Source organism: Penicillium brevicompactum (genome assembly GCF_028827555.1).
Source record: "Penicillium brevicompactum strain IBT 35665 chromosome Unknown utg000005l_segment0_segment0, whole genome shotgun sequence".
Lineage (NCBI taxonomy): Eukaryota > Fungi > Ascomycota > Eurotiomycetes > Eurotiales > Aspergillaceae > Penicillium > Penicillium brevicompactum.
Window position 1 is genome coordinate 3,794,921 of NW_026623208.1, and position 20,871 is coordinate 3,815,791.

General features: G+C 48.2%; 10 protein-coding genes across 10 annotated transcripts; 5 read left to right on the forward strand and 5 right to left on the reverse strand.

The window, feature by feature from the left end:
* Positions 1-3,150: 3,150 nt before the first annotated feature.
* N7506_007282 (lytic polysaccharide monooxygenase auxiliary activity family 9 protein) lies at positions 3,151-3,962 on the forward strand (the record flags this gene model as incomplete). Its single annotated transcript, XM_056956575.1, has 2 exons — positions 3,151-3,251; positions 3,314-3,962. 2 exons carry the CDS (start codon positions 3,151-3,153, stop codon positions 3,960-3,962), a joined length of 750 nt encoding a protein of 249 aa, XP_056810909.1.
* A 150-nt stretch (positions 3,963-4,112) lies between these two features.
* On the reverse strand, positions 4,113-5,073 carry N7506_007283 (uncharacterized protein; the record flags this gene model as incomplete). The annotated part of the gene is made up of 3 exons (XM_056956576.1): positions 4,113-4,784; positions 4,876-4,955; positions 5,052-5,073. The coding sequence occupies 3 exons, from the start codon at positions 5,071-5,073 to the stop codon at positions 4,113-4,115; spliced, it is 774 nt and encodes a 257-aa protein (XP_056810910.1).
* A 194-nt stretch (positions 5,074-5,267) lies between these two features.
* Positions 5,268-7,112, reverse strand: N7506_007284 (DNA-directed DNA polymerase delta subunit POL31; the record flags this gene model as incomplete). Its single annotated transcript, XM_056956577.1, has 5 exons — positions 5,268-5,563; positions 5,619-6,573; positions 6,628-6,759; positions 6,828-7,017; positions 7,066-7,112. 5 exons carry the CDS (start codon positions 7,110-7,112, stop codon positions 5,268-5,270), a joined length of 1,620 nt encoding a protein of 539 aa, XP_056810911.1.
* A 1,545-nt stretch (positions 7,113-8,657) lies between these two features.
* On the forward strand, positions 8,658-9,371 carry N7506_007285 (uncharacterized protein; the record flags this gene model as incomplete). Its single annotated transcript, XM_056956578.1, has 1 exon — positions 8,658-9,371. One exon carries the CDS (start codon positions 8,658-8,660, stop codon positions 9,369-9,371), a length of 714 nt encoding a protein of 237 aa, XP_056810912.1.
* A 793-nt stretch (positions 9,372-10,164) lies between these two features.
* Positions 10,165-11,214, forward strand: N7506_007286 (NAD(P)H-dependent flavin oxidoreductase; the record flags this gene model as incomplete). Its single annotated transcript, XM_056956579.1, has 1 exon — positions 10,165-11,214. The coding sequence occupies one exon, from the start codon at positions 10,165-10,167 to the stop codon at positions 11,212-11,214; it is 1,050 nt and encodes a 349-aa protein (XP_056810913.1).
* An 89-nt stretch (positions 11,215-11,303) lies between these two features.
* Positions 11,304-12,332, reverse strand: N7506_007287 (uncharacterized protein; the record flags this gene model as incomplete). Its single annotated transcript, XM_056956580.1, is given in 4 exon segments — positions 11,304-11,495; positions 11,561-11,596; positions 12,027-12,306; positions 12,319-12,332. 4 exon segments carry the CDS (start codon positions 12,330-12,332, stop codon positions 11,304-11,306), a joined length of 522 nt encoding a protein of 173 aa, XP_056810914.1.
* A 1,353-nt stretch (positions 12,333-13,685) lies between these two features.
* N7506_007288 (uncharacterized protein) lies at positions 13,686-14,900 on the forward strand (the record flags this gene model as incomplete). The annotated part of the gene is made up of 1 exon (XM_056956581.1): positions 13,686-14,900. One exon carries the CDS (start codon positions 13,686-13,688, stop codon positions 14,898-14,900), a length of 1,215 nt encoding a protein of 404 aa, XP_056810915.1.
* A 421-nt stretch (positions 14,901-15,321) lies between these two features.
* N7506_007289 (uncharacterized protein) lies at positions 15,322-16,077 on the reverse strand (the record flags this gene model as incomplete). The annotated part of the gene is made up of 3 exons (XM_056956582.1): positions 15,322-15,647; positions 15,719-15,911; positions 16,033-16,077. The coding sequence occupies 3 exons, from the start codon at positions 16,075-16,077 to the stop codon at positions 15,322-15,324; spliced, it is 564 nt and encodes a 187-aa protein (XP_056810916.1).
* A 537-nt stretch (positions 16,078-16,614) lies between these two features.
* On the forward strand, positions 16,615-18,941 carry N7506_007290 (fungal specific transcription factor domain-containing protein; the record flags this gene model as incomplete). The annotated part of the gene is made up of 8 exons (XM_056956583.1): positions 16,615-16,637; positions 16,780-17,000; positions 17,091-17,531; positions 17,610-17,724; positions 17,778-17,855; positions 17,905-18,216; positions 18,403-18,485; positions 18,535-18,941. The coding sequence occupies 8 exons, from the start codon at positions 16,615-16,617 to the stop codon at positions 18,939-18,941; spliced, it is 1,680 nt and encodes a 559-aa protein (XP_056810917.1).
* Positions 18,942-19,266: 325 nt separating this feature from the next.
* Positions 19,267-20,511, reverse strand: N7506_007291 (Aminotransferase class V/Cysteine desulfurase; the record flags this gene model as incomplete). Its single annotated transcript, XM_056956584.1, has 1 exon — positions 19,267-20,511. One exon carries the CDS (start codon positions 20,509-20,511, stop codon positions 19,267-19,269), a length of 1,245 nt encoding a protein of 414 aa, XP_056810918.1.
* Between the last annotated feature and the right edge of the window lie 360 nt (positions 20,512-20,871).

Genomic DNA, 20,871 nt, shown 5'->3' on the forward strand with positions numbered 1-20,871 from the left:
CCCCAATTTTCTCAATATCAAATCTTTATCAGGTGATCGGTGTAGTAGTGATAATTCTCAGGGAATACTAACCGGTAGCCAAGGGATCGCATCCATGTACTGTAGATCATTACTCCTCAGGCCACGGCAGTGAGCTTTATTTATAGTTACATGCGACTTTGTGTACCAGACTTCCAAGGTTCCCTCCGAAGGAAAATCTTATGTTGGGCTGCCGCCGCTTTAACGGAGGTGCGCTCAAGGTCAGATCCAGGCCATCAGGTCAGGTAAATTCTGCACTATTTCAGAGTGAGAAACTCATCTTGGGGGATACAATTCTGTCCTCCAATGCATTGTTTATCCTTTCTTTTCTTTTCTTTTCTTCCAAGGTTTTTCTAATTCCAAAGTTCCCAAGGTCCTTTTCGGATTATGGCACATGATAAACCTCACCCTTTTATATAGTCAACTGTCTCAACTCATCCAAAGCGACCAAGAATGATAGCATGTGAATATGAAGCTCTATAAGAATTAGCTTCGATATATTGCAGCAAAGCATTGTACTGACCTTTAATTCCCAATGTGAATTTGTGCAGAGGCCCTGTTTTAACTCCACACGAGTCACTCTCACTCTCTCTCGGCAAAGGCTGGAATATCTCTTGTCGTTTCACAACAATATTCACTCCAACCTTGAGCTCACTTCCCACCCAAAACACCCGATCCGAGGCATTTGCTGCTAGAGATGCAGCACTCCTGACAGGCCTTCCTTTTGCCTGGGTTTCAAGTTCCGATTTTGCAATGCGAGTGAATCCCTCATGAAAGATCCGTGCCCTGCGGAAGCTGGAAGCAGACCTTTGAAACACAATATTCAAAGCTATGCAAAATTGGCCAAAATCCTCAAAGTCTTCCACAATCATTTCTCTTTCCACCTTCTGAGACGCATTTTGAGCTATAACCGTTGTACCAGATGTACAGTGGGGAGGCCGCCTAATAATTCGTTGCCCACGATCCGCTGGGCCATTCCCGGGATCATTGTATAATTGCGAATTTATATCAAGACAGAGATATTGGGCGCTCAGATCCTGTATCTTGCTATCGCTGGATGAAGTTCGATCATTTGGTTTCAAAATACGAAGACCGGAGGGTCGGAGGGTCATGTAGGGGCTAGATGTCCTGAACTGCGGTATGTCTAGCAGCAGGTTTAAGAAAATGTCATCTCGGGCAATGGTTGGCATCAATCTGAATTGAATTTCCCGAACACCGATCAAACGAAGATGTTGACAGGTCCCCAGAAGCGGAATCAAGGACTTGGTGCCGACAATGCCAAAGATCTGAAAAAGAATCTTCGAAGGTTAGCTTGGTCAGAAGCATGAAGCGTCACATCACACCCGGGGTTATTACTTCGTTCGGCAAAGAGGCAAGCCCCGTGTTCGATTTGATCATAGTAGACGAGAAGAAGAATAAATACAAGGATTGTGTATGGGAGACAAGAGAAATGGGAAAATAGACATACTCCACTCGCCCCAGGTACAAGCAATCTAAATGAGTAGTGATATCAGTTTACAGACTATGTTATCACTACATCAATCAATGACTTAATGTTCTTGCCCTTTTTTCCTCTTACGATATCCCACAGCCCAGACCACAGTTGGTGGCGGCTCTTGTCGCACAAGAAGGAAGTTTGGAATGTAACAACTCTGCAGACATCGATCAATTTTGATAGATGATTGGTTCTCCTGCGTTTTTCCAGACTGCCATCTTGCTGTGTCTGGGGCAAGGGTTGACCTGCAGTGTCGATCTTAGGTATAGGTGCAGAAAAGGTATCGATTTAGCATTGATCATCGACGAGGAGAGCCATATTGAACCAAAACCGCATTTCACAGCCACTCGCTTTATGATGACAGTCCGCTTTTTGGTGTAACTCATGATGATGAAAGTTTACCCCAGCTGGAAGCTATATGGTATAAAACATCAACCTTGGAAGAGGGATCACAAAGAAACTTCTCTACAAGTTCACGAACCGTAGCATTTCGACTTGAATTCGAGTTTGGGTAGCTGGAGAGAAAATAGAGAATGTGAAGGATAGTATACCGAGTAAAGGGTATCATTTGAGAAGGATAAACTTGATGCGGAGGACGTCCAAGTTTAGCCGGAGACCAAAAAGCGGCAAGTGGTGAGGCCCAAAATAAAAAGGAAAAGGTCTCATGTCCGTATATCTTGGCATGTTGCATCTTGACTTGGCACCAGTGAAAGGAAATTCGAGGAGCACTTCATACATGGAGCAAAGCATGCTTGCCGCCGGCCCGCTACCCCGGATTATTACAGGTACCATACTTGCAGAACTTGGCAATGGAATGGCTTCCTTTATGTGATACCATCAACCTAAGACCTCGGGATATGATGAAACTTGACAATTTAGACACTTCTACGGTGGTATGACTTTGCGACACGGAGTAATTCACCACATTTCTTTGAATAAATAATATTCATGGTCGGCCTGGTGTTCAGGCTCTTGTGTATAGTGAAAATGAGGCAGGTATAGCTGAAATGATCCATGTCTATAGTAGACCTTGGCCGCCACGCTTTCAAACATCAAGTGTGTCGGTTCAGGTCCGAATAAATGAAAGGACCTGGACCTGATGGAATTCCACCAACAATTACTTGCTGTGGTCACTTGGCTGCTGCTCGATATTGCAGTCTGATGATCGACGTGTCACGGCCAAGAGAAGTCTGTTTGAGGCTATTCCAGCTGTAGAACGGACCATCCAAAATAATCAATCCTAGCTAGCAACCTTGTGGCCTTGGAGGGTGGAGGATGATACAGAGGATGTTGCGAATATACGGAGTACTTGGACAGACAGGAACCAGTGTCAGCTGAGTGCTAGCTTAACCGAGTGGTTGATACCGAGGAGGTTCCAAGGTTACCCTCTCATATCTCAAGCACTGAATGGCTGGCCAATGTTCGATCCCTGGTCGCTTTTCTCCCTCTGTTTCCTTTCATAATATTGCAAGTATCGGTGCCAAGGTGCCCTGTGCGTTCATTGTCATGAAGAAGAGGATTTATTTTCGTAGGGAAGATAGATATAAAAGAGACCAACCCTACACGTTGACTTCAGAAATCCAGGTCTGGTCATCTCACACAATTATCAAAGCATTCAAAGAGCCACTTTTTGCATCATGGTATTCTCAAAGCTAGCAACCATCTCATCGTTCCTAGCCTTTGTCTCCTTTGTTGCAGGCCATGGCTACGTCTCCAGCATCGTAGCCAATGGACAAAAGTGAGTAGGCTTAGCCTGACACTGTTAATTATCAACTGGACACTTGCTGACCTCCTCAACAGCTACACCGGCTACATGGTTGACAAATACCCATATATGAGCGACCCTCCCAAGAGCGTAGGCTGGGCCACGACTGCCACAGACCTTGGCTTCGAAGACGGCACCGAATACCAGTCCCCGAATATCATATGTCACAGAAATGGCGTCAACGCCGCGTTGAGTGCCACCGTCACCGCAGGCTCCAGCATTGACCTCCAATGGACGCCATGGCCAGAGTCACACCACGGCCCCGTCATCACCTATCTTGCGCCGTGTAACGGCGATTGCAGCACAGTTGACAAGACGACCCTCAAATTCTTCAAGATCGAAGAGAGGGGCCTCGTCGACGGCTCAGTTGTACCCGGCAAATGGGCTGCGGATGAGCTTATTGCCGCGGGAAATCGGTGGACAGTGAAGATTCCTTCAACTATCGCGGCCGGTAATTATGTGATGCGTCATGAAATTATCGCTCTTCACTCATCTGGCCAGCTGAATGGGGCTCAGAAATATCCTCAGTGTATTAACTTGCAGGTCACTGGTGGTGGTAGTGCTGTGCCTGCTGGCACACTTGGCGAGGCGTTGTATAAGAATACCGATGCGGGCATCTTGTTCAATATCTATACTACGCTTTCCAGCTATCCCATCCCGGGACCGGCGTTATACTCCGCATGAGCTGAGTTGGAGAATCTGGTAGGAAGAGTGACGTGTTAGTGAAATATTCTGTCGTTACAAGTGTTATATTTGAACATGATTAGGACCAATGGAACAATGCTTCTATATCTATTGAAAATTTCCAACCTTAGAAATATCCACCAAAATACTCTAATGCGTCCGCTCGTAAGGTAACGCAATAAACCCCCTAACACCAGCCTTCTCAAGCGCCCCATCCACACCCCCAAGACTAAGATCCTTACGCCTCAGCTCAAACTCGCCAAAGAAATTAGGCTCATCCGAACACTTCTCAAACCCCGTCGACTCAAACAACGCCAAACTCTTCGCATTCCCCTGCCCAATCTTCACACTCAAACACTCAAACTCAAGACCCCCCGACAGCCCCGCCCCTTCAACCCCAGTCCTCAACTTCCTCACCGTCTCCACATCAACATCACCACCACCAACAAACTCATCCAGAATCGAACCCTGTCTCTCAACAATATACCTCATAAACATAAGCAACGCCGCGCGTCCAAACCCACGTCTCTGATTCACTTTCTCGGCAATCATAAGCTCAACCTCGCCGACGATCTGCGGCGGACTATCGCCATCATCACCATCATCAATCCGTAAGAAAAGATTGATATCGCCAACCATGTTGGAAGGCGAGTCACTTTCGACTAGGAGTTTCCGTTGGCTGGGAATGTCGCCTTCGTCGCCTGTTGAGATGGCCCGGCATACGATGAAGGTCAATTTATCGGCGTCTTGGCGCCAGCTGCGTTGCATGGAGTATTCTTCTTCTATGGTTAATGGCTCTGAAGCTGTTGCTTCTTGGATATCCTAATTGGGCTGGGGAGTTAATGCTGCGTTGTGGTTTTGTGGGTGAAGAGATAAAGGTTGGATGGGTTGCGCTGGTTCTTGTTTTACTTACCGGGTCTTTCATCCACTCGTGGTAGCGTGGTACGTGCCATGATGAGTATGGGACTAGGAGTGCCGCTGAGGAAGAGAGGGCTGTGCTCGTGTAGTAAGTTGAATTCCATTAGCTTGTTCTGTGCTGATTTGTTTGTGCTGCTGGATTTCGGGGTATTGCTTGCAACCGACACTTACCGATATTGGCATTTAAGAGCATTTTGACGGTCTGAGGGGAGTCCGAACAGGACACCCAAGACAGTTGACTCGTGGCGCTTTTTTATGTAGTTGATCTAGCTGTGGACGACAAGGGGAAGTGGGATGGATTCTTCCTTGTGGGTCTTGGCGGAGCCACTTGACTTGACTTGACTTTCTTATACAATTCCAGCATGTTATCATTAATGCTATTATAGTCTATTTTTGTTCTTCTTGTCCCTTGAACACTTCAAACCGAATTACTTCAGCCTCCAATGTTTCAGTGTCAACCAAAACCAACTGTCCTGTCTCCTTAAACTTCGGGATCGCCAATACTCGGACACGGGGAGCATCGGACCCATCGGCAGCGTCGGTCATTTCAGTATCACCGTCTAGGCGCAAAGGAACGTCACCTTCGATCATTGCTGTCTTAAACTCCGGCTGGTTACCAGCGAAGAAAATATGCGGACAAGTCTCGAGGATGTATGGATCATCGGATTGGTATGGATAAGACCCTGAAATTCCTTGTTAGTCGGTGTTCGTAAATTAGTTTCGGCGCGTCCAACGTACAGATGGTATCTGGTGCGGTGGGAACACCGCAGCGCCAGCGGAGCATCGCCTCCATCACTCGAATGCGGGCATCGGAACCCAGACCATCGGGACTGCTCTCGCTGTCTGTGATAGTGATGTATCGCAGGATGTCGTCAACATTCTGGCCGCTGCATCCCCATAATCTCCATCCCTCAACATCACCATCCCAAGGATTCGTCACGCTGTCGAACCAACCTGCCTCGGGCTTTTCGGTGGGTTTGGACGGAGGAGCTGAGTATGCTCTTGACTGGGGGAACATGGCGCGGTGAATTCCCTGCTGGGGCAGAGAGAAGTTTGCAGGGTCTTTCTCGCCCGGCATCAGGGTTACAGGGATGCTTGGTAAGATCTCCGCCAGGAAGTTATCAAGCTGTGTGATGGGCGACGCATTGTATGCAGAAGCATCATAACCGTACTTTTTGGGCTGAGCCTTGGCGGCCGTCACTGTTGCTATATCGGCAGTAATACTAGCGCCCAATGAGTTACCTGCGATGATCAAACGGGTGATCTTGGAGGGTGTGGTTGAAGAGCTGTTTTCGCCGTCGCTTGAAACACCCGTGTATCCAAGGAGATAGTCTGTCAATAGTTCCAAGGCAAGTGTGTCGCTTGAAGTTCCAGTGATACCGAGGCCACTGACGAATGCAATCTTGCCATGGTCCTTGCTGGTGACATCTGATCCGTTCTCGGGTGCGTTGCCTTCCCAGCGCTGTGGCTGAGGGGCCAAGTCCGGCAGTTTGATATCAATCACTTCGAAATCTCCATTTGCGTCCTCTGTCCCAAGTGCGGCGATAATGGCGCCCGTGGCCAGCTGGGTAGATCGCAAGAAATTACCAGTCAGTCGTAAGCGACCAGACTCATCTTCCATCATTATCTGGGTTGCGGAGGGGTTGGAGGGGTCGGTATAAGTGCGGCGAGGAAGGGGCGCTGACGTGAAGTTCTTGAGGGCAGGTTAGCGAAAGACACCGCGATATCATCATCACACGACACTGACCTCTTTGGTAAGATCCTCCAAAATGTTCGGCTTCATTGGTAGCTCCATGTAGACGGTGCCGGCCACCCAGCACAGCTCCCCCTGACGGACATCGAGGACTCGATCCACACGTCGGACCTTCTCGTTGGCAATCTGAAGACCACACAAGTGTCAGCGTCGGGGTTGTATAAGTTGGAGGTCGTTGTGAAGGATATCCTTACCACTAATCCCTCCCACGCATCTTGGGCCACTTGTTCTACACTGGGCTTCAGCTTCGCCAGCCGCAAATAGTACATATCTCCATATTGCTGCTGATAGTGTCGTGCTGAGCCAGCGGGTAGATGGTATGTCAGGCGAGGCTTGTAATGGGATGGTGTCCGATAGACTGGTTCCGGTTGCTGTTCCTCCTTGCTATTGAGCGATTAGCGAGAGCAAAAGTATTTTCAGGTGTAATCCTACCTCGGAGCACACAGAAAGCCATAATTCTGAGTATCTGGCGCCATCATGGTTGGCCCAAGTATTCCAGTAGGGTGGTGCGAAAGGGTTGAAGCTTGACGCGCGCACGCGTCCCGCCGGTTAGCGCGTTCAATTACATTCCCACTTTGGGACGACTTGGACTTGATCTTCACCCTGGGCTGTTTTTATTTTTATTTTTTTTACAAAATTACATGCAAGGAAAATCCCAAAAGGTCAATGATCAGTTGCAACTCAAAGAAGATACTCCGTAATTGATTTCACATAATCCTGAGACCTGCAGCGCCACAGATATTGACAGCTCCTAGACAAGAAGTAGAGACAGTATAGACACAAAGTAGAGACCGAGCACACTCTCAGACTTTGCTCCACGATCTACTCTGTATAGCTCAGAGCAATGTGAATGGTTTAAGTTGCTCTAGCATACATACTCCGTACAGGATAATGTCTGGCAATCGAAACCTTTCCCCTTCCACTTTAGTGCCTCTTGCCCAGGTGCCGCTTTTTGATGAGTCAGCTCTATTACATAAGCCAAACATCATGTGACTAGTTATCACATGAGCAATCCGACTCACAGATCATCCCGAGGTCATCTCATTTGACACCTTAATTTCCTATCTGAATCAAGATGAAAGCAAGCTTCCGAGGAGAAAGAGCCGTCAAAATAAGGTTCCAGAAAATATGCGGGGGTTGAAGGATCCTTCTTTTGCGGAAGCATCTGGGCCGAAGAAGTGCGAAACCCGTCTTGCTTCTCGTATCGGGTCGAGCCTGGCCTATTCAATTCCTGGAATATCCGTGGTTAAACACAAACTGTATCATTGTGAGGTTAACACAGAGTGGGCGTGGTGATCCAGCCCGTCTAGCTCAACTTGGACGGTTGACCTCTTCCAGTTAACCTTCATTTCATCTTGACGATACGTGCATGGTGATTGAATCGCTGAGGGCTGCTCGACCCACTGCCCACGCGGAGGATCATGTGGCCCGTGCGCTGATCAGTCCGGATCCCGGGCGTTCAAGCTACGTCAATCTCGTACCGTATTAAGCAGAGTATACGAATTATCCATGAATTTCACTTGGTGGATTTGCTGGAATTACGTAGGGTAAATCGACTTTCTCATGCTGATTCAGTAAAGAAGAAGTGAAACGGGAGCTAAGCCTTCCAAAAGGAAAGCATTTGGCGGTTCTCTAATGGGGTTGACTCTCGAATCTATATTTATGAAGAATACTGCAGAGACGTCAAGCAACATCATGGTCAATGCACCCACTCATTTCAACTTAAAGTTAAGGTTTTATGAGGCGAATAATCTATAGCTTCCTGGTTTCACAGAAAATGGGTAAGACCTCATCAGTCACAGGTTACAGCTTGTGGGTGGCCCACCGTACGAATCAGGCTTGCTATTTGACAAGGACCAATTCTTGAGAATGCAAATGATCGGATCTGCTGGAATCTAGATCCAGTCTACAGAACGGTTTGGATCTACTAAACTGCGTAAATAAACTACATATTCTCCTGAGGAAGACTCATGAATTCTACATCATTCCAAGGTTATATGAAACCAAAGTAAATCCTGACAACCATGACTCGATATTTTTCCATCCTACTCCTTTTCACCCTCTTCAGTCGCAACATCTTAGCGGCTGTCATCCCAAACTCTGACGATTTTGACCATGAAGCTTTGAGTGACACCCTGAGCAATGACCCTATCTTTAGCAGCGAAGACGGGTCCGAAAATGGCTTACTTTTTGATCTGAGGGCGGATGAGGATGGTAATGAATATTTGGATGCACGAGACGCTGATGCTGCATCTACTCTCGACATAAAGGCCTTTGCAGATGAGGAACAAGAACTGAGTGACGAAGAACTGGAGTCGGCAGATTCGATTGTGGGTCGAGCTCCTGCGGATTGCAACAATGTTATTCGCACGAGCATAGACAACTGCAAAAGAGGTGTGCAGAGTGGCATCGCAGCCTGCAAGAAGAGAATCCAGGACGACATTGCAACATGCAAGGTTAATGTGCGACGAGATATAGACCAGTGCAAGAAAAAGGCCAAGGACCCATTTAGCAAAGCTCGTTGTGAGGCAAGACGGCCTTCTCGCATGGCTCAGTGTGAACAACGAAGGAAGAAAATCCCCCTTTGTGAAAAAGCCCGTCCCAAGGTCATTATTTGCTGTGAAGGTCTTAGAACGCAGGTGCAGGGCCTGTGTGCTGCCAAGGTAGTACCCACCCAACTGGTTCGCCAGCGACTGCTATTCGGACAACAGCAATGCATGAGAGGTCTGATAATTTGACAAACGAACAAAAACCAACTCGGTTAGTCATGACATTCAGGAATTCAAAATCAATCCTCTTGACTATTCCCCAGATTCTTTGTCAATGACGCTAAGGAGAAGCCTATCAGATAATCTACCCACTTGATCCAGTTCAAAGCAGAGGACAGCGGGTCTTTTGGTGGATGACAACAGACTTCATTCTTGTTTTTGATCTTTCCCAGTTTCACTTTTCGATATACACGAAAAAGGATGAGGTTGATCTGTAACCTCGGTCGACTGCCGTTTTTGTTGTGCTGAGCAACGGGGGCCTCTTAATTGTTTGCGCTCATTTTTAGTTACTGGTGAAAAAGGCTCTCAAAGCATGTATCACCAAAAGTCTTGTTTATTGTTGTTTAATTACTCAAATTGAATGACTGAATCGAGCTTGACTTGTCAAAACATTTTTAATATCTTCTCTATGAGGGAGCAAGGTGGGCAACTTGTTTAATCGCACGATATGTTTACTGCAAGCTCAGGGTGTGAGCTACCTTCTGAGAAGAGGGAAGTCAATCATCAAGTTTCAAAACTTTTTACAGCCGATCAATCCAACCGAAAGCTCAAAAACTGCCAAAACTAGCCACAGTGGCATTAGATGTGGCGCGGTTTCCCTAGACGTGTGAGATGTGCAGATGCATAAAAACACACCTCGGTCCGGCCTTCCCCCTCACACTTTTTGGCCCCCCCCTCACACTTCGGCCCCCAATGCCTCGATAAATAAATTTGCTGGCCGATCGCTTGAAGCTTTCAAGCTTGCCAATTCACAAAGCCCACCATGGCTCTCCAAACACCACTATGCAAGCTGCTCAAGATCCAACATCCAATTCTCCTCGCCGGCATGGCTCGTGCCTCCAGCGCACCTCTAGCCGCAGCAGTCTCCAATGCCGGCGGCCTAGGCACAATAGGTGGTCTGGGCTACACCCCTGAGCAACTATCCGAGATGCTCACAGAGCTCAAATCTCTCCTCCGGGACCCGTCGCTGCCATTCGGCGTCGATCTTGCCCTCCCGCAGGTCGGGGGTGGGGCTCGTGCGACAAATCACGACTACACACACGGCCATCTCGACGAGCTGATCGAAGTGACTATCTCCCACGGCGCAAGCCTTTTCGTCTCGGCGGTGGGAATCCCTCCTGCGAAGACAATCAAGCGCCTCCACGAAGCCGGTATCTTGATTATGAACATGGTTGGAGCGCCGAAGCATGCTGAGAAGGCTTTCAAGGCTGGTGTTGATATTGTGTGTGCGCAAGGTGGTGAGGGCGGCGGCCACACTGGTGACGTGCCGTTTTCTGTACTCATTCCTGCCGTGGCGGATGTGGCGCGACGATACAAGAGCCCGTTGACTGGAGAGCCGGCGCTGGTCGTGGCCGCTGGAGGTGTTAATGATGGACGCAGTTTGGCTGCGTCGTTGATGTTGGGTGCCGCGGGTGTGTGGGTTGGAACGCGCTTCGTGGCATCGGAGGAGAGCGGTGCGAGTCGGTTGCACAAGGAGGCTGTGGTGGGAGCTCAGTATGGCGAGACGAAGAGGACGCTCGTTGTTACTGGGCGACCGCTGCGTATGCTGCCTAATGAGTACATCAAGGAGTGGGAAGGTCGACCGGCTGATATCACGGCGCTGACTACCAAGGGTGTTGTGCCGATGATGAATGATTTGGAGAATGATAAAGATGTCGATATGCCATTCCTCATGGGTGATGTTTCGGCGAGTGTCTCGGCGATCAAACCTGCTGGAGTCATTGTAAAAGAGATGGTAGACCAAGCAGTTGATGTGCTCAGGACCGGAAACTCATACGTTAAGCGTCCTGAAGGGGGAAGGTCTCTCTTATGAGCGAAGAACAAATTCAGCCCTGAATGATATTGATATTTAACGGGCGACAAGTAGTATATACAGGCATTCTGCCTATGCCTTCTAGGCTCTCACAGATATCCTCGGTCTGTCTCTATCATGTTCTCCAAATGCACAACTCGCTGTTCGAGATCTTGTGCTTTTTTTTCAGCGTCTTCCAAACGCTTTGCGGATTTGTCCGCTTTGCGGAATAGCCACCAAACAAGCCCGGGCCATTCAACACGGGGCTTTGATTCTGTCCATGACCGTAGAGCTTCCATTATCTTCATACAGTAATTGGTCAACACCAGCTTAGCTATTTCCAGAGCGATATTAGTGAACCACGTACCATAAGATGAATAGACCTGTCGGTCTTTTGCTTCGGCTGATCGATTTATGGCATTCCTCTTGTGATGTGTTGCCTATAGGTTGAAACTCATGTCAGTTCAGATTTCTAGCACTCCTAGTAGGTGGAATGAGCTTGAACATACCAAGAAGAATAGAAAGGAGACAGCAGAGTGGTACAGATCGTGATAGTGTTTTCATTGGTTCTGTCTGGGTCTTGTAAGTTTGTGGATATAGAGGAGGCTGTTGAATCCCTGTAGATCGATCCATTAGTATATGTCGATAGATGAGATAGTGAGTGAATATATAAGAGAGGAAGAGAGGAAGAGAGGAATAAAGTAGGAAGGAAGTGAGAGGGAAGTGAGAGGGAAGTGAGAGGGAAGTGAGAGAGGTGAGAGAGGACTTGAAGAGGTAGGAGTATATGACTTCCGATCTTGGAAGACAACACCGTCACGTTTGTAACCCGTTACCACAAGCGAGCCAACATCACGAATGACACCAACATCGTGCACCGCTACCTTCCTCGCGAGCTCGGCTCCCTGGTGATCTGGTACCTGTGGCTCGTGCGCCCCTTTGCGGATACCATGTACTCCGTCTACGCCCAGCTGGTCGGCTGTGCCAACCCCCCACACCGCGCCGCGTTCCTCTACCCGAACGACCACCACGATCACGGCTGGGGGGGGCGGGGCGCGAATGCGCAAGCTCCTCTGCGCGTAGAGCAAGGCCCACCTGGCGGGCCAGGAGCTCAACCTGCAGACATACCGGCACGTCGCCATTGCCATTAGCCGCCAATGTCTCTCTGCCCGATCACAGTTTGTTTCCAACCGGCATTTGAATCGCTCCCTGTGCGACCTCGACAACCCCACCGACATGGACCCCTCTGCCCTCGCGGCCCACACGGCCGACCTGCAGGCGGGGCACTCCTCCAGCGTCGCTGGCACGGTCTACGGGCGCCTGGCCACTGAGCAGCCAGGCTGCGTGGCTGCCCTTCGATAGCAGACATGTGTGAAAATATAGAGCATTGTGAGAAACAGAGAGAAAGAAGAGAGGAAGTGAGCTCTGTCTAGACTCTATGCTATCTACCTGTGAGAAGGTTTGACAACCCGGGCACCCAAGGGACTCCGACACCTCTTAATATGCAGTCTTAACGATTCTTTGCCGAACAGGGCCGTAGGCAGGAACACCCCACCTTCGCATATAGTCGTAATAAGTCAATCAAGCGACGGAGTTAACCTTGAGCCGCGTACAGCAGGCTCTAGTGCTGAAGTTGCCTTTTTGTAAGAAATGATTCGTGTGCCGCTGCTACTTTAGGGAACTGATGATGTTGTACCAAATGGCGGAAATCGAAGTTTGGGGGCCCAGTTGATAACCTGACAAGCAGGAGCATGCGACGAACGAACCTTTGAAGTTTGGGAGAAGTACGACAGGCCTCGAATGCTTGCTTGTGCTCTCTCTTTCTCTTATCTTCTTCTTCCTTCTCCAGTTTAGTGTTTCGTAGCTCAAAACTTCATTTGCATGCATCACATCGCCTATTGCTTAAAGAAGGTTTTTTAATCAATTCCTACACCCAATCCCCAACCTCCGCTATTAAATGAAATAGTATCGGCTCCCTGGCGTAACATACTGTTTGTGATATATTTCTCATTGAATACTAATACTATCTCTCACAACTGACTGCAGTCTACTGTCAGACCACAATCAAGAAACCGCAGAATGCGATGTAGATCAAGGATAAGAAATAGAAAGGTTTATTATGCAGCAAACAGTGGACACAGCAGTGTCATTTGCAGAGCAGAATAGCAAAAGTCGAAAGAGCAGGTTTAGCACTTAAGCCCCATGGGGTCGAGGACTGCAACCCTGGAATGACCCCCGACTTCCTTATCGGAAGACTTCTTGCAAGGTTCCAAGGTTATGAGATGCTAGTGTTTCCGTCTCCGTCTCCCTCTCTTTTCTTCTTCTAAAACCTCTCCACTGTCAACTTCGTCTCTTCCTCCCGAGATCATTCCCAGGTCCACTATCATCGAGAGATCTGCTCCCAGTCGCATGATCAACTTCACCATACTCCAGGCTCGTCAGGATTTTCTTTGTCGAGCATCTGGTTATCTTAGCTCAATTTTACTTTGCACAAAATGGCTCAGGATCACCGAGGTCTGCGCCTTCCCTCACTCCTAGCCTGGCTCATACCCTGCTTCCGAAAAAGGCGAGGCTACCAGCTCATCCCCCTCGCCCCAAACTTCCTCAGTGCGCTCCCTGTCGAGCTGATTTTAGCAATATCCGGTTTCATGCCACCTAATGATCTCATTTGTTTTGCACTGTGTGACCACCGCCTTTTTTCGCTACTGCACAAGACAACGGCTCCACGGTTGGGGAGAGATCTCACTCTTGAACTGCTGCAAAGGTTGGAACGCGATCTTCCAAACCATTTTGCGTGCCAGTGTTGCATTACTATCCACCCCTATTATAGGGTGACGGATCTGGATAACCAACCCATGTACTCAAGTATGTGTCTGCTTCGATGTGTTGTCAACTCGGCGTGGCACGAACCGAGATTCCGTCTGAGTATACACGGCTTCGCTGCCTACACGATGTATGAGTTTAGCTTCCTCCACCTCCAACTTGCAATGAAGCGATTCAACGGCGGTCTCCGATACGGTATTACCCCCGAGAAACTATCCTACATTGAAGTTCAGGAGAACTATGAGCCGAAATGTACTACTCTATTTTCGATTGAAACCAAAGTCTGCACCGACCCGCTGGGCTTATATCTCAGGATTCAAGATATTGTATTGTTCAAAGACCAAGCAGAAGACTTTTTCCGCTATCCGGACAGACACAATAGCAGAAAACCGCCGCATGTCTTCATGGTATGCACGCATTTCCGCTTCTCTCAGATGAAGGAACAGATGAACCCTTTACTTTCGGCATACAAGCAGACCCTGTCGCCCATTCGTCTGGAGCGGACCTGTGAGAAGTGCAATGCAGACTTTCTCCTCGAGCTACAGGAGTTTGACGGCTATTCTGCCTTCAGCGTGACACGCTGGATGAATTTAGGTTCTGGTTTAACCCCGGAGGATCCGCTGTGGAGGATACGATCGTTGCAAAACACTTACGACAGTCTCATAAGTCCATTCTCAATGGAATTGGATAAAATGGCGTGGAGTCCGCGAAGATCTTATGAGTCTTCCTCTGCGGATTGGACACAGGAAACTTTGCTGTCCCGTAACCTCTCCTGGCTTAAGGGGAAACGATACAAGCGATGTATGCACAGTGATGGAACTTCAACTTGGCTTTTTAGGCATCCGGAATTTTCATGGGCACAAAAATATAACAGGAAGATACGCTGATACAGACTCTATTGCTCTCGGGGTCGGTTTACGAGCTATTCGGGGTCCGAGCCGTCGCATGGGCTTTTTGAACACTGTCAGAATGCTCAATCATTTTGATTAATTGACTGACTGGATGTGGCTATTTTTGAGCTGACCCGCCTGATATGATTTGCTTTGTGATACCACAGTTGGGTACGGTGATAGTGCAATCTCATAGTTCGTTCTACGAAAGCTGTTTTGGATTCGCGATTTTCAATGTATTCTTTTACTGGAAAAAGCCCCTATCTATTTGATTCTGAGGTATCGTTCTATCCACCATCGCAAAATCTTGGAATAAGCGAAGAAAAAGTCCAGCCCTAAAGGATATTGATATTTAGTGGGCGACAAGGTACTATATTTACAAAAAGGCATTCTGCCTATGTCTTCAAGGCTCTCACAGTTATATCCGACCTGTCTGCGCGATCTGCTCCAATTGTTGGACTCGCTCCTCAAGATCCTCAATTCTCTGCTCGGAATCTGTGCGGGTCTTCCCAGGTTCTCTGGGCTTTCTTACAAGCCACCAAATCAATGCGACCCATCCGATATTAGAGGACCCTATCCGTTCCCAGATAGCTTCCATGAGCTTCATCCGGTAATTTGCTAGTACCGGTTTGGCCAGCTCCATGGCGATGTTTGTGCACCATGTGCCCAGAGAAAAATAGACCTTTCGGTCTCCAGTGTCGGCCGTTGGTCCGCATGTAGGTTTATGCTCCTGGGATGTGTTGCCTAATATATTTAATCCTCAGGTTAGTTCAAGTCCCAAGTACTCCTGATACGGGCCTTGAGATTGGACATACCAGGAGGAGAGAGGAGAGAGTAATGGGATTCGAGATCAGGGTATTCTTTGATCTCTGTCTCTTTGCAGTGGGTTTGTGTCTCTTGGCCACGCAAAAGGCCGTGTCCCGGAGGACGCTTGTGGTGTATTGCGCTCGACTCGGCCATGCCAATAATGGTCAAGGTTCTCTCTAGCTCAAATGTTGGGTTGGCTAGCTGAAGAATAAGTCAGTGCGATGCCCCCGATACGGGGCTTTGCCTGGTATAATCGGAGTTGGTAACAACCAGGCACAGAGAAAATCATCACATGGAAGTATGTCCAGGGGAGTTTACTTACTTGGAGGCAGAGGGTGAACAGAAGGAAGAGCAAGTAGAATGCCATTTCAGTGGTTGCGAGGTACCTAGCGGTAAGGCTTTGACTGGGATGGTTGCGAGTGTTTGGGATGTCTTTGAGCAGAGGGAAGTCTGCATCTTCGTCAGTTTCTCCTAATAGGAAGTGTAGGAAACTTGGAAGGCACCCATGTATGTCAGTACCTTCCCTCTTATCAAGGATGCCACAGAAATATAAACACCCCATTTTCAAGTACCCTCCAAACTATAATCATATACTTCAATGTGATTTTGAATACTGTATGAGCCTCTGCCACCGCGTACACGCAGTCTTGTGATAAGGAGGGCTGTGCAAAAGATGGCTGGAAAGACTGGAAAAAAGACACGAAAAAGGACAGTGAATTATAGTACAAGCTTTCAAGATTTCTATTGTCGATTACCTCAAGATAATACATTCTTTACCTTGAACAGAGAATGAGGCATTGGGGATAACGCCCTCGGGAAGGGACGAGGAAGATAGTGGCCCTTATCAACTGAATCCCCGCTCGACCTCCAACGTTTATCGAAACAAACGCCTGATCATCCAAGCATGAACCGAATCAAGAAGCTTGCGTGAGTCCTCTCGCATGTCCAACTGAATCCATGCTTTACTAACAACACCCAGCTGCAAGCGATGTCAATCTCGCAAAATAAAATGCAACAGAATCCAACCGTGTTCAAATTGCATCCAATCTAGGCATGATTGTGAGTATAGACAACATGACACTCGACGAAAGCCTGCGGTACAGGGTTATATCAACTCATTGGAGTCCCGAATCTCGTGGTTTGAGACATTCCTCCGCCACTTGAAGTCTGCCCCCAGCGAAGAAAGAGATACTATGCTTCGTGAATTCTCGATGGATGAGAACTCGCCTGTCGCGCTGAGTCAGTCACATATACCTCAAGACACGGGATCACTGAAGTCGGGTCCTTCTGGTATGTCATAGCATAATTCGCCACAGGGGAAGAAGGCTCATCGCAGACCAGGGGCTCTACAATACCATGGTCCAACTAGTATCTATGCAGGATCCCAGACCACCAGCCAGCAGGCATCCCAATCTCTATCGTTATCAACTCATGTCGATGACATGGAAAAGGTTCGCCTTGGCCGATCTCTGGGGATTGACTCAGCCCTCATCCAAACATGTCTACCTCTGTTCTTCCTTTACCAATATCCCCAACTGATGTTTGTTTATCGTGAAGCCTTGTTAGCAGACTACTTTGACAACGCATGCGGGGGGAGATATTGGTCGTATGCGCTGATTTACGCCATATGTGCTCTGGGTGCTCCTCACTCCTCGGACAAGGAAGTTCGCAAGAAGGCCCCGTTGATGGCAAAATGTGCCAAGGACATTATCATGACCTATGAATTGTCGAATCCAACTCCCGTCACAATACAGGCCCTCTTGTGTTTGGCATTTCATGAGATTGGGCAGAATAACACTCCTCAAGGGTGGTTGTTTGCGGGTGAGTTTTCTCAATACTTTTTCTCGACGAGGATGAAGAGCTAAAGTCAAGAAGGAATGGCATTCAGAATGGGTCAAGATATCGGGTTCCACCGTGACCCTACTAATTGGGTCTCACAGGATCAGTCAATCACGACCCTGCAGGATATTGAGATCCGGCGTAGGATCTATTGGGGATGTTATGTTGTAGACAAGTAAGAAGAAACTCTTTTCTCTGTTTGACCTATGGCTCACACTGATGCCACAGATTTATGAGTCTTTATCTCGGAAGACCTGTCTCGTTGAGTTCAAACGATGCTGCGGTACAGCCCAGTGAGCCTTTGCCGTAAGTTGACCTCTCCAGTTAAAGATCATGATTATCTGACACGACTTAGAGATTTCTCGGTCAACCATAAATGGTTCGGGCTGTGTGATTTGGCGATCACGCATTCCACCAATGCACAGTCCGAGGGTCCACAGTTGGTCAACACACTCAAATATACAGTCAAACTTGGGGATATCTTCCAAGATATCATGACCAAGGTTTTCAGTCATCGATCGAATATTGGCGATTTGAACTCATTCTACCGACTAAGTGAGATGAACATTCATCTCAACTGGTGGCTTCATGAGCTTCCTGAACCATTACAATGGAGCCAGTGGAGTGCACAAGAGAAACAGCTACAACACCACATCATCACCCTCCAGTAAGTCTATTGCAGGCCTGAATAACTGCGTACAGATATTGACCGAGTTAGTCTTTTCTATCACAGCATTTGTTTATCGCTCAACCGAACCTTCATAGATGACCCTTCAGACCGAGCAAAAGAGTCTTCCCGAGAAGCCTGTGAGACCTCGTGTGGTCTGATAATTGCGATGGTTCGTCAATTTAGAAACCAGCATGGAATGGTTAAATCACCGTTGATCATGGTGTACGCATTGGTCACAACAAGTATTGCTTTGACAAAGCTGTCATGTACGGAACACAATATTTTTAACGTGAACTGGAAGCTGACTGAGATCAGGGAATCCCTCACTTACACCTCAGCTTTCATTCCTACTCAAGGCGCTCGAAGAATGTTCAAGGGTCTACAGGATCGCCGGGGAAGCTCACTCTAATCTAAGACAGAGCCTGGTCATTGTACAAAACGGAGCGGTGCGGTCGAGTGGCCACTACATCTCAAGCTCAGATATTCTGCCTGAGCCTATGGCCACTACAGAAACTACAGAAAGTGCTGGAGAAAATGGGGTATCATATTCGGACTTTCAACGAGCACCAGCGACAATTTTTGATACCGGTAGTCGAGATGAGCAACCGAGCCTTTCCATCAGCGACTCCATGGGAGATCTGAATTGGGACGAGCTCACACTAGACATGTTCCAGATGGATGGGGATTTCCGAGGCTGGTTTTCATTAGGAAGCAGTGTGTAAATAATGTGAGTTCGATTTTTGCGTCTTGATGTTTCGTTCGAAGACAAATTTTCTGAGTGTAAAGCTATCAATCATCACATCCCCAATCCCTAATTCTCTATTCACGGCTTAGCCAAGACCTTCTTTACTGGGGCAATCATAACTACTCGATGACGGTACTGAATAAAGGAAGGAATCAATAACCTTGGAATAGGCAGTGAGTAGCTGGAAGGATAGTGAAAAGGACGGCTAGAAAGACAGCTAGAAAGACAGTTAGAAAGACAGTTAGAAAGACAGCTAGGTTATAATCTTGGGAATACTCCCCAAGTTAATGAAACTAATTTATTCACAAGGGATGCCCGAGTCTAGACCTCTCTGAATCGACTCCGCCAGATCCTTTACATCGCCAACGTTGTTGTAAAACCCGAACGAGACTCTTACTCCACAGCGATAGTGTGAGACATAGATTCCTTCCTTCTTGAAGTGTTGTTCCCACCTTGGATGCAAAAGAGTGAGAGTAAAGATGCGGTGCCCGTTCATTGGCAGATCTGCTGCCCAAAACCTTCACCCCCAGAGGAGCCACACGCTGAGCGAGCTCCCAGCCAAGCGATCGGAGGTGCGCTTCAATATTTTCTAGTCCAATCTCTTCACATAAGAGCTTGAGGGATGCCTTCAGAGACAAAGCACTCACTAGGGACAGATTGAGGTGACCATAGCGCTGAGTAGAGGAGTGATACTCCACATCTGGGTTGGCGAGCAATGTGGAAGGAAGTTTCGCAATTGCACCAGCCCCGACAATTGGAGGAGTGGGTTTCAGCTCAGGCAGCACGCTGGGATTGATATACAACGCGCCCAGACCACTGGGGCAACCCAACCCCTTATGACAACCAAAAGCAGCAGCGGAGACGTCCCATTCCGTGAGGTTGAGAGGAGCGACACCAACATGCTGCGTCAGGTCAACTAGGACATGCACACCCTTCTGGCGGAAAGTATTGCAGATATCCTGGACGTCATTCAGCTGCCCTGAATGGAACATGATCGAAGATAGACCGATAGCAATGGTTTTTTCATCGACGTATGAAGCAAATGTGTCTGCATTGGCGAAAGTGCTACCATTTGTTTCAACCATTCGGACTTCCAAACCCCGGCTAACCAACCCAAGCCATCCATAGACATGGTTAGGATGCTCACTGTCCAGGAGAACAACATTAGCTCCGGATTCGAATGAAATAGAGCGCTGGAACAGGTTGAGACCCTCTGTTGTGTCGCGGGTGAAGACAAGAGAGTCGATAGGGACGTGAAGGTAGGATGAGAGTAACTCTTGTGCCTCTCGTGCGGTAGCTTGCCAGCCTGGCTTTGAATGTGGGGCGCCGGTGGCCTGGTCTAGGAATTCTTCGATCGCATCTCGAACCCGTAGGTTCATGGGAGGCTGGAATGAGGCATTCAGATAGTGCACATCCTCTTTTGTGACCGTTGGGACCAAAGCGCGAAACTTGGAAATATCGTTGCTCTTGGGCGGACCGAAGTAGTTGTCTGTGAAGGCAAGCTTCTTCGAAGCGGGGAGGACGGAGTGACTGACTGCAGGAGCCATATTGAATAGAAGCGATAGATGATTGTTCGAAATCTTTGGTCTTGAACCTCGTTTCCAGAGTGACTCTGGTCTCTTATGTAGTCTTCCTGCCTTGAATGAAGTCCGGGGGAATCCAAGTATTCGGAGGTGATGCTCCGTTGTTGAGCAGCGTCATTTCACAGTTTGGTCGAATAGAACGATATGATCAAAATCGCAGTCAGTGCCAGTCACCATTTGAGGGAAAGATTATAGTTTTGATCCACTTGCATCTACCCCAAAAGCGGGCTAGCTCGTCGGGGTTCGTCCTCCGCAACGAGGGGTGACACTCCGGGGGCTTATCACGGTTATCTTGCATATCAGTCCACGGTGATATCAAAGAAA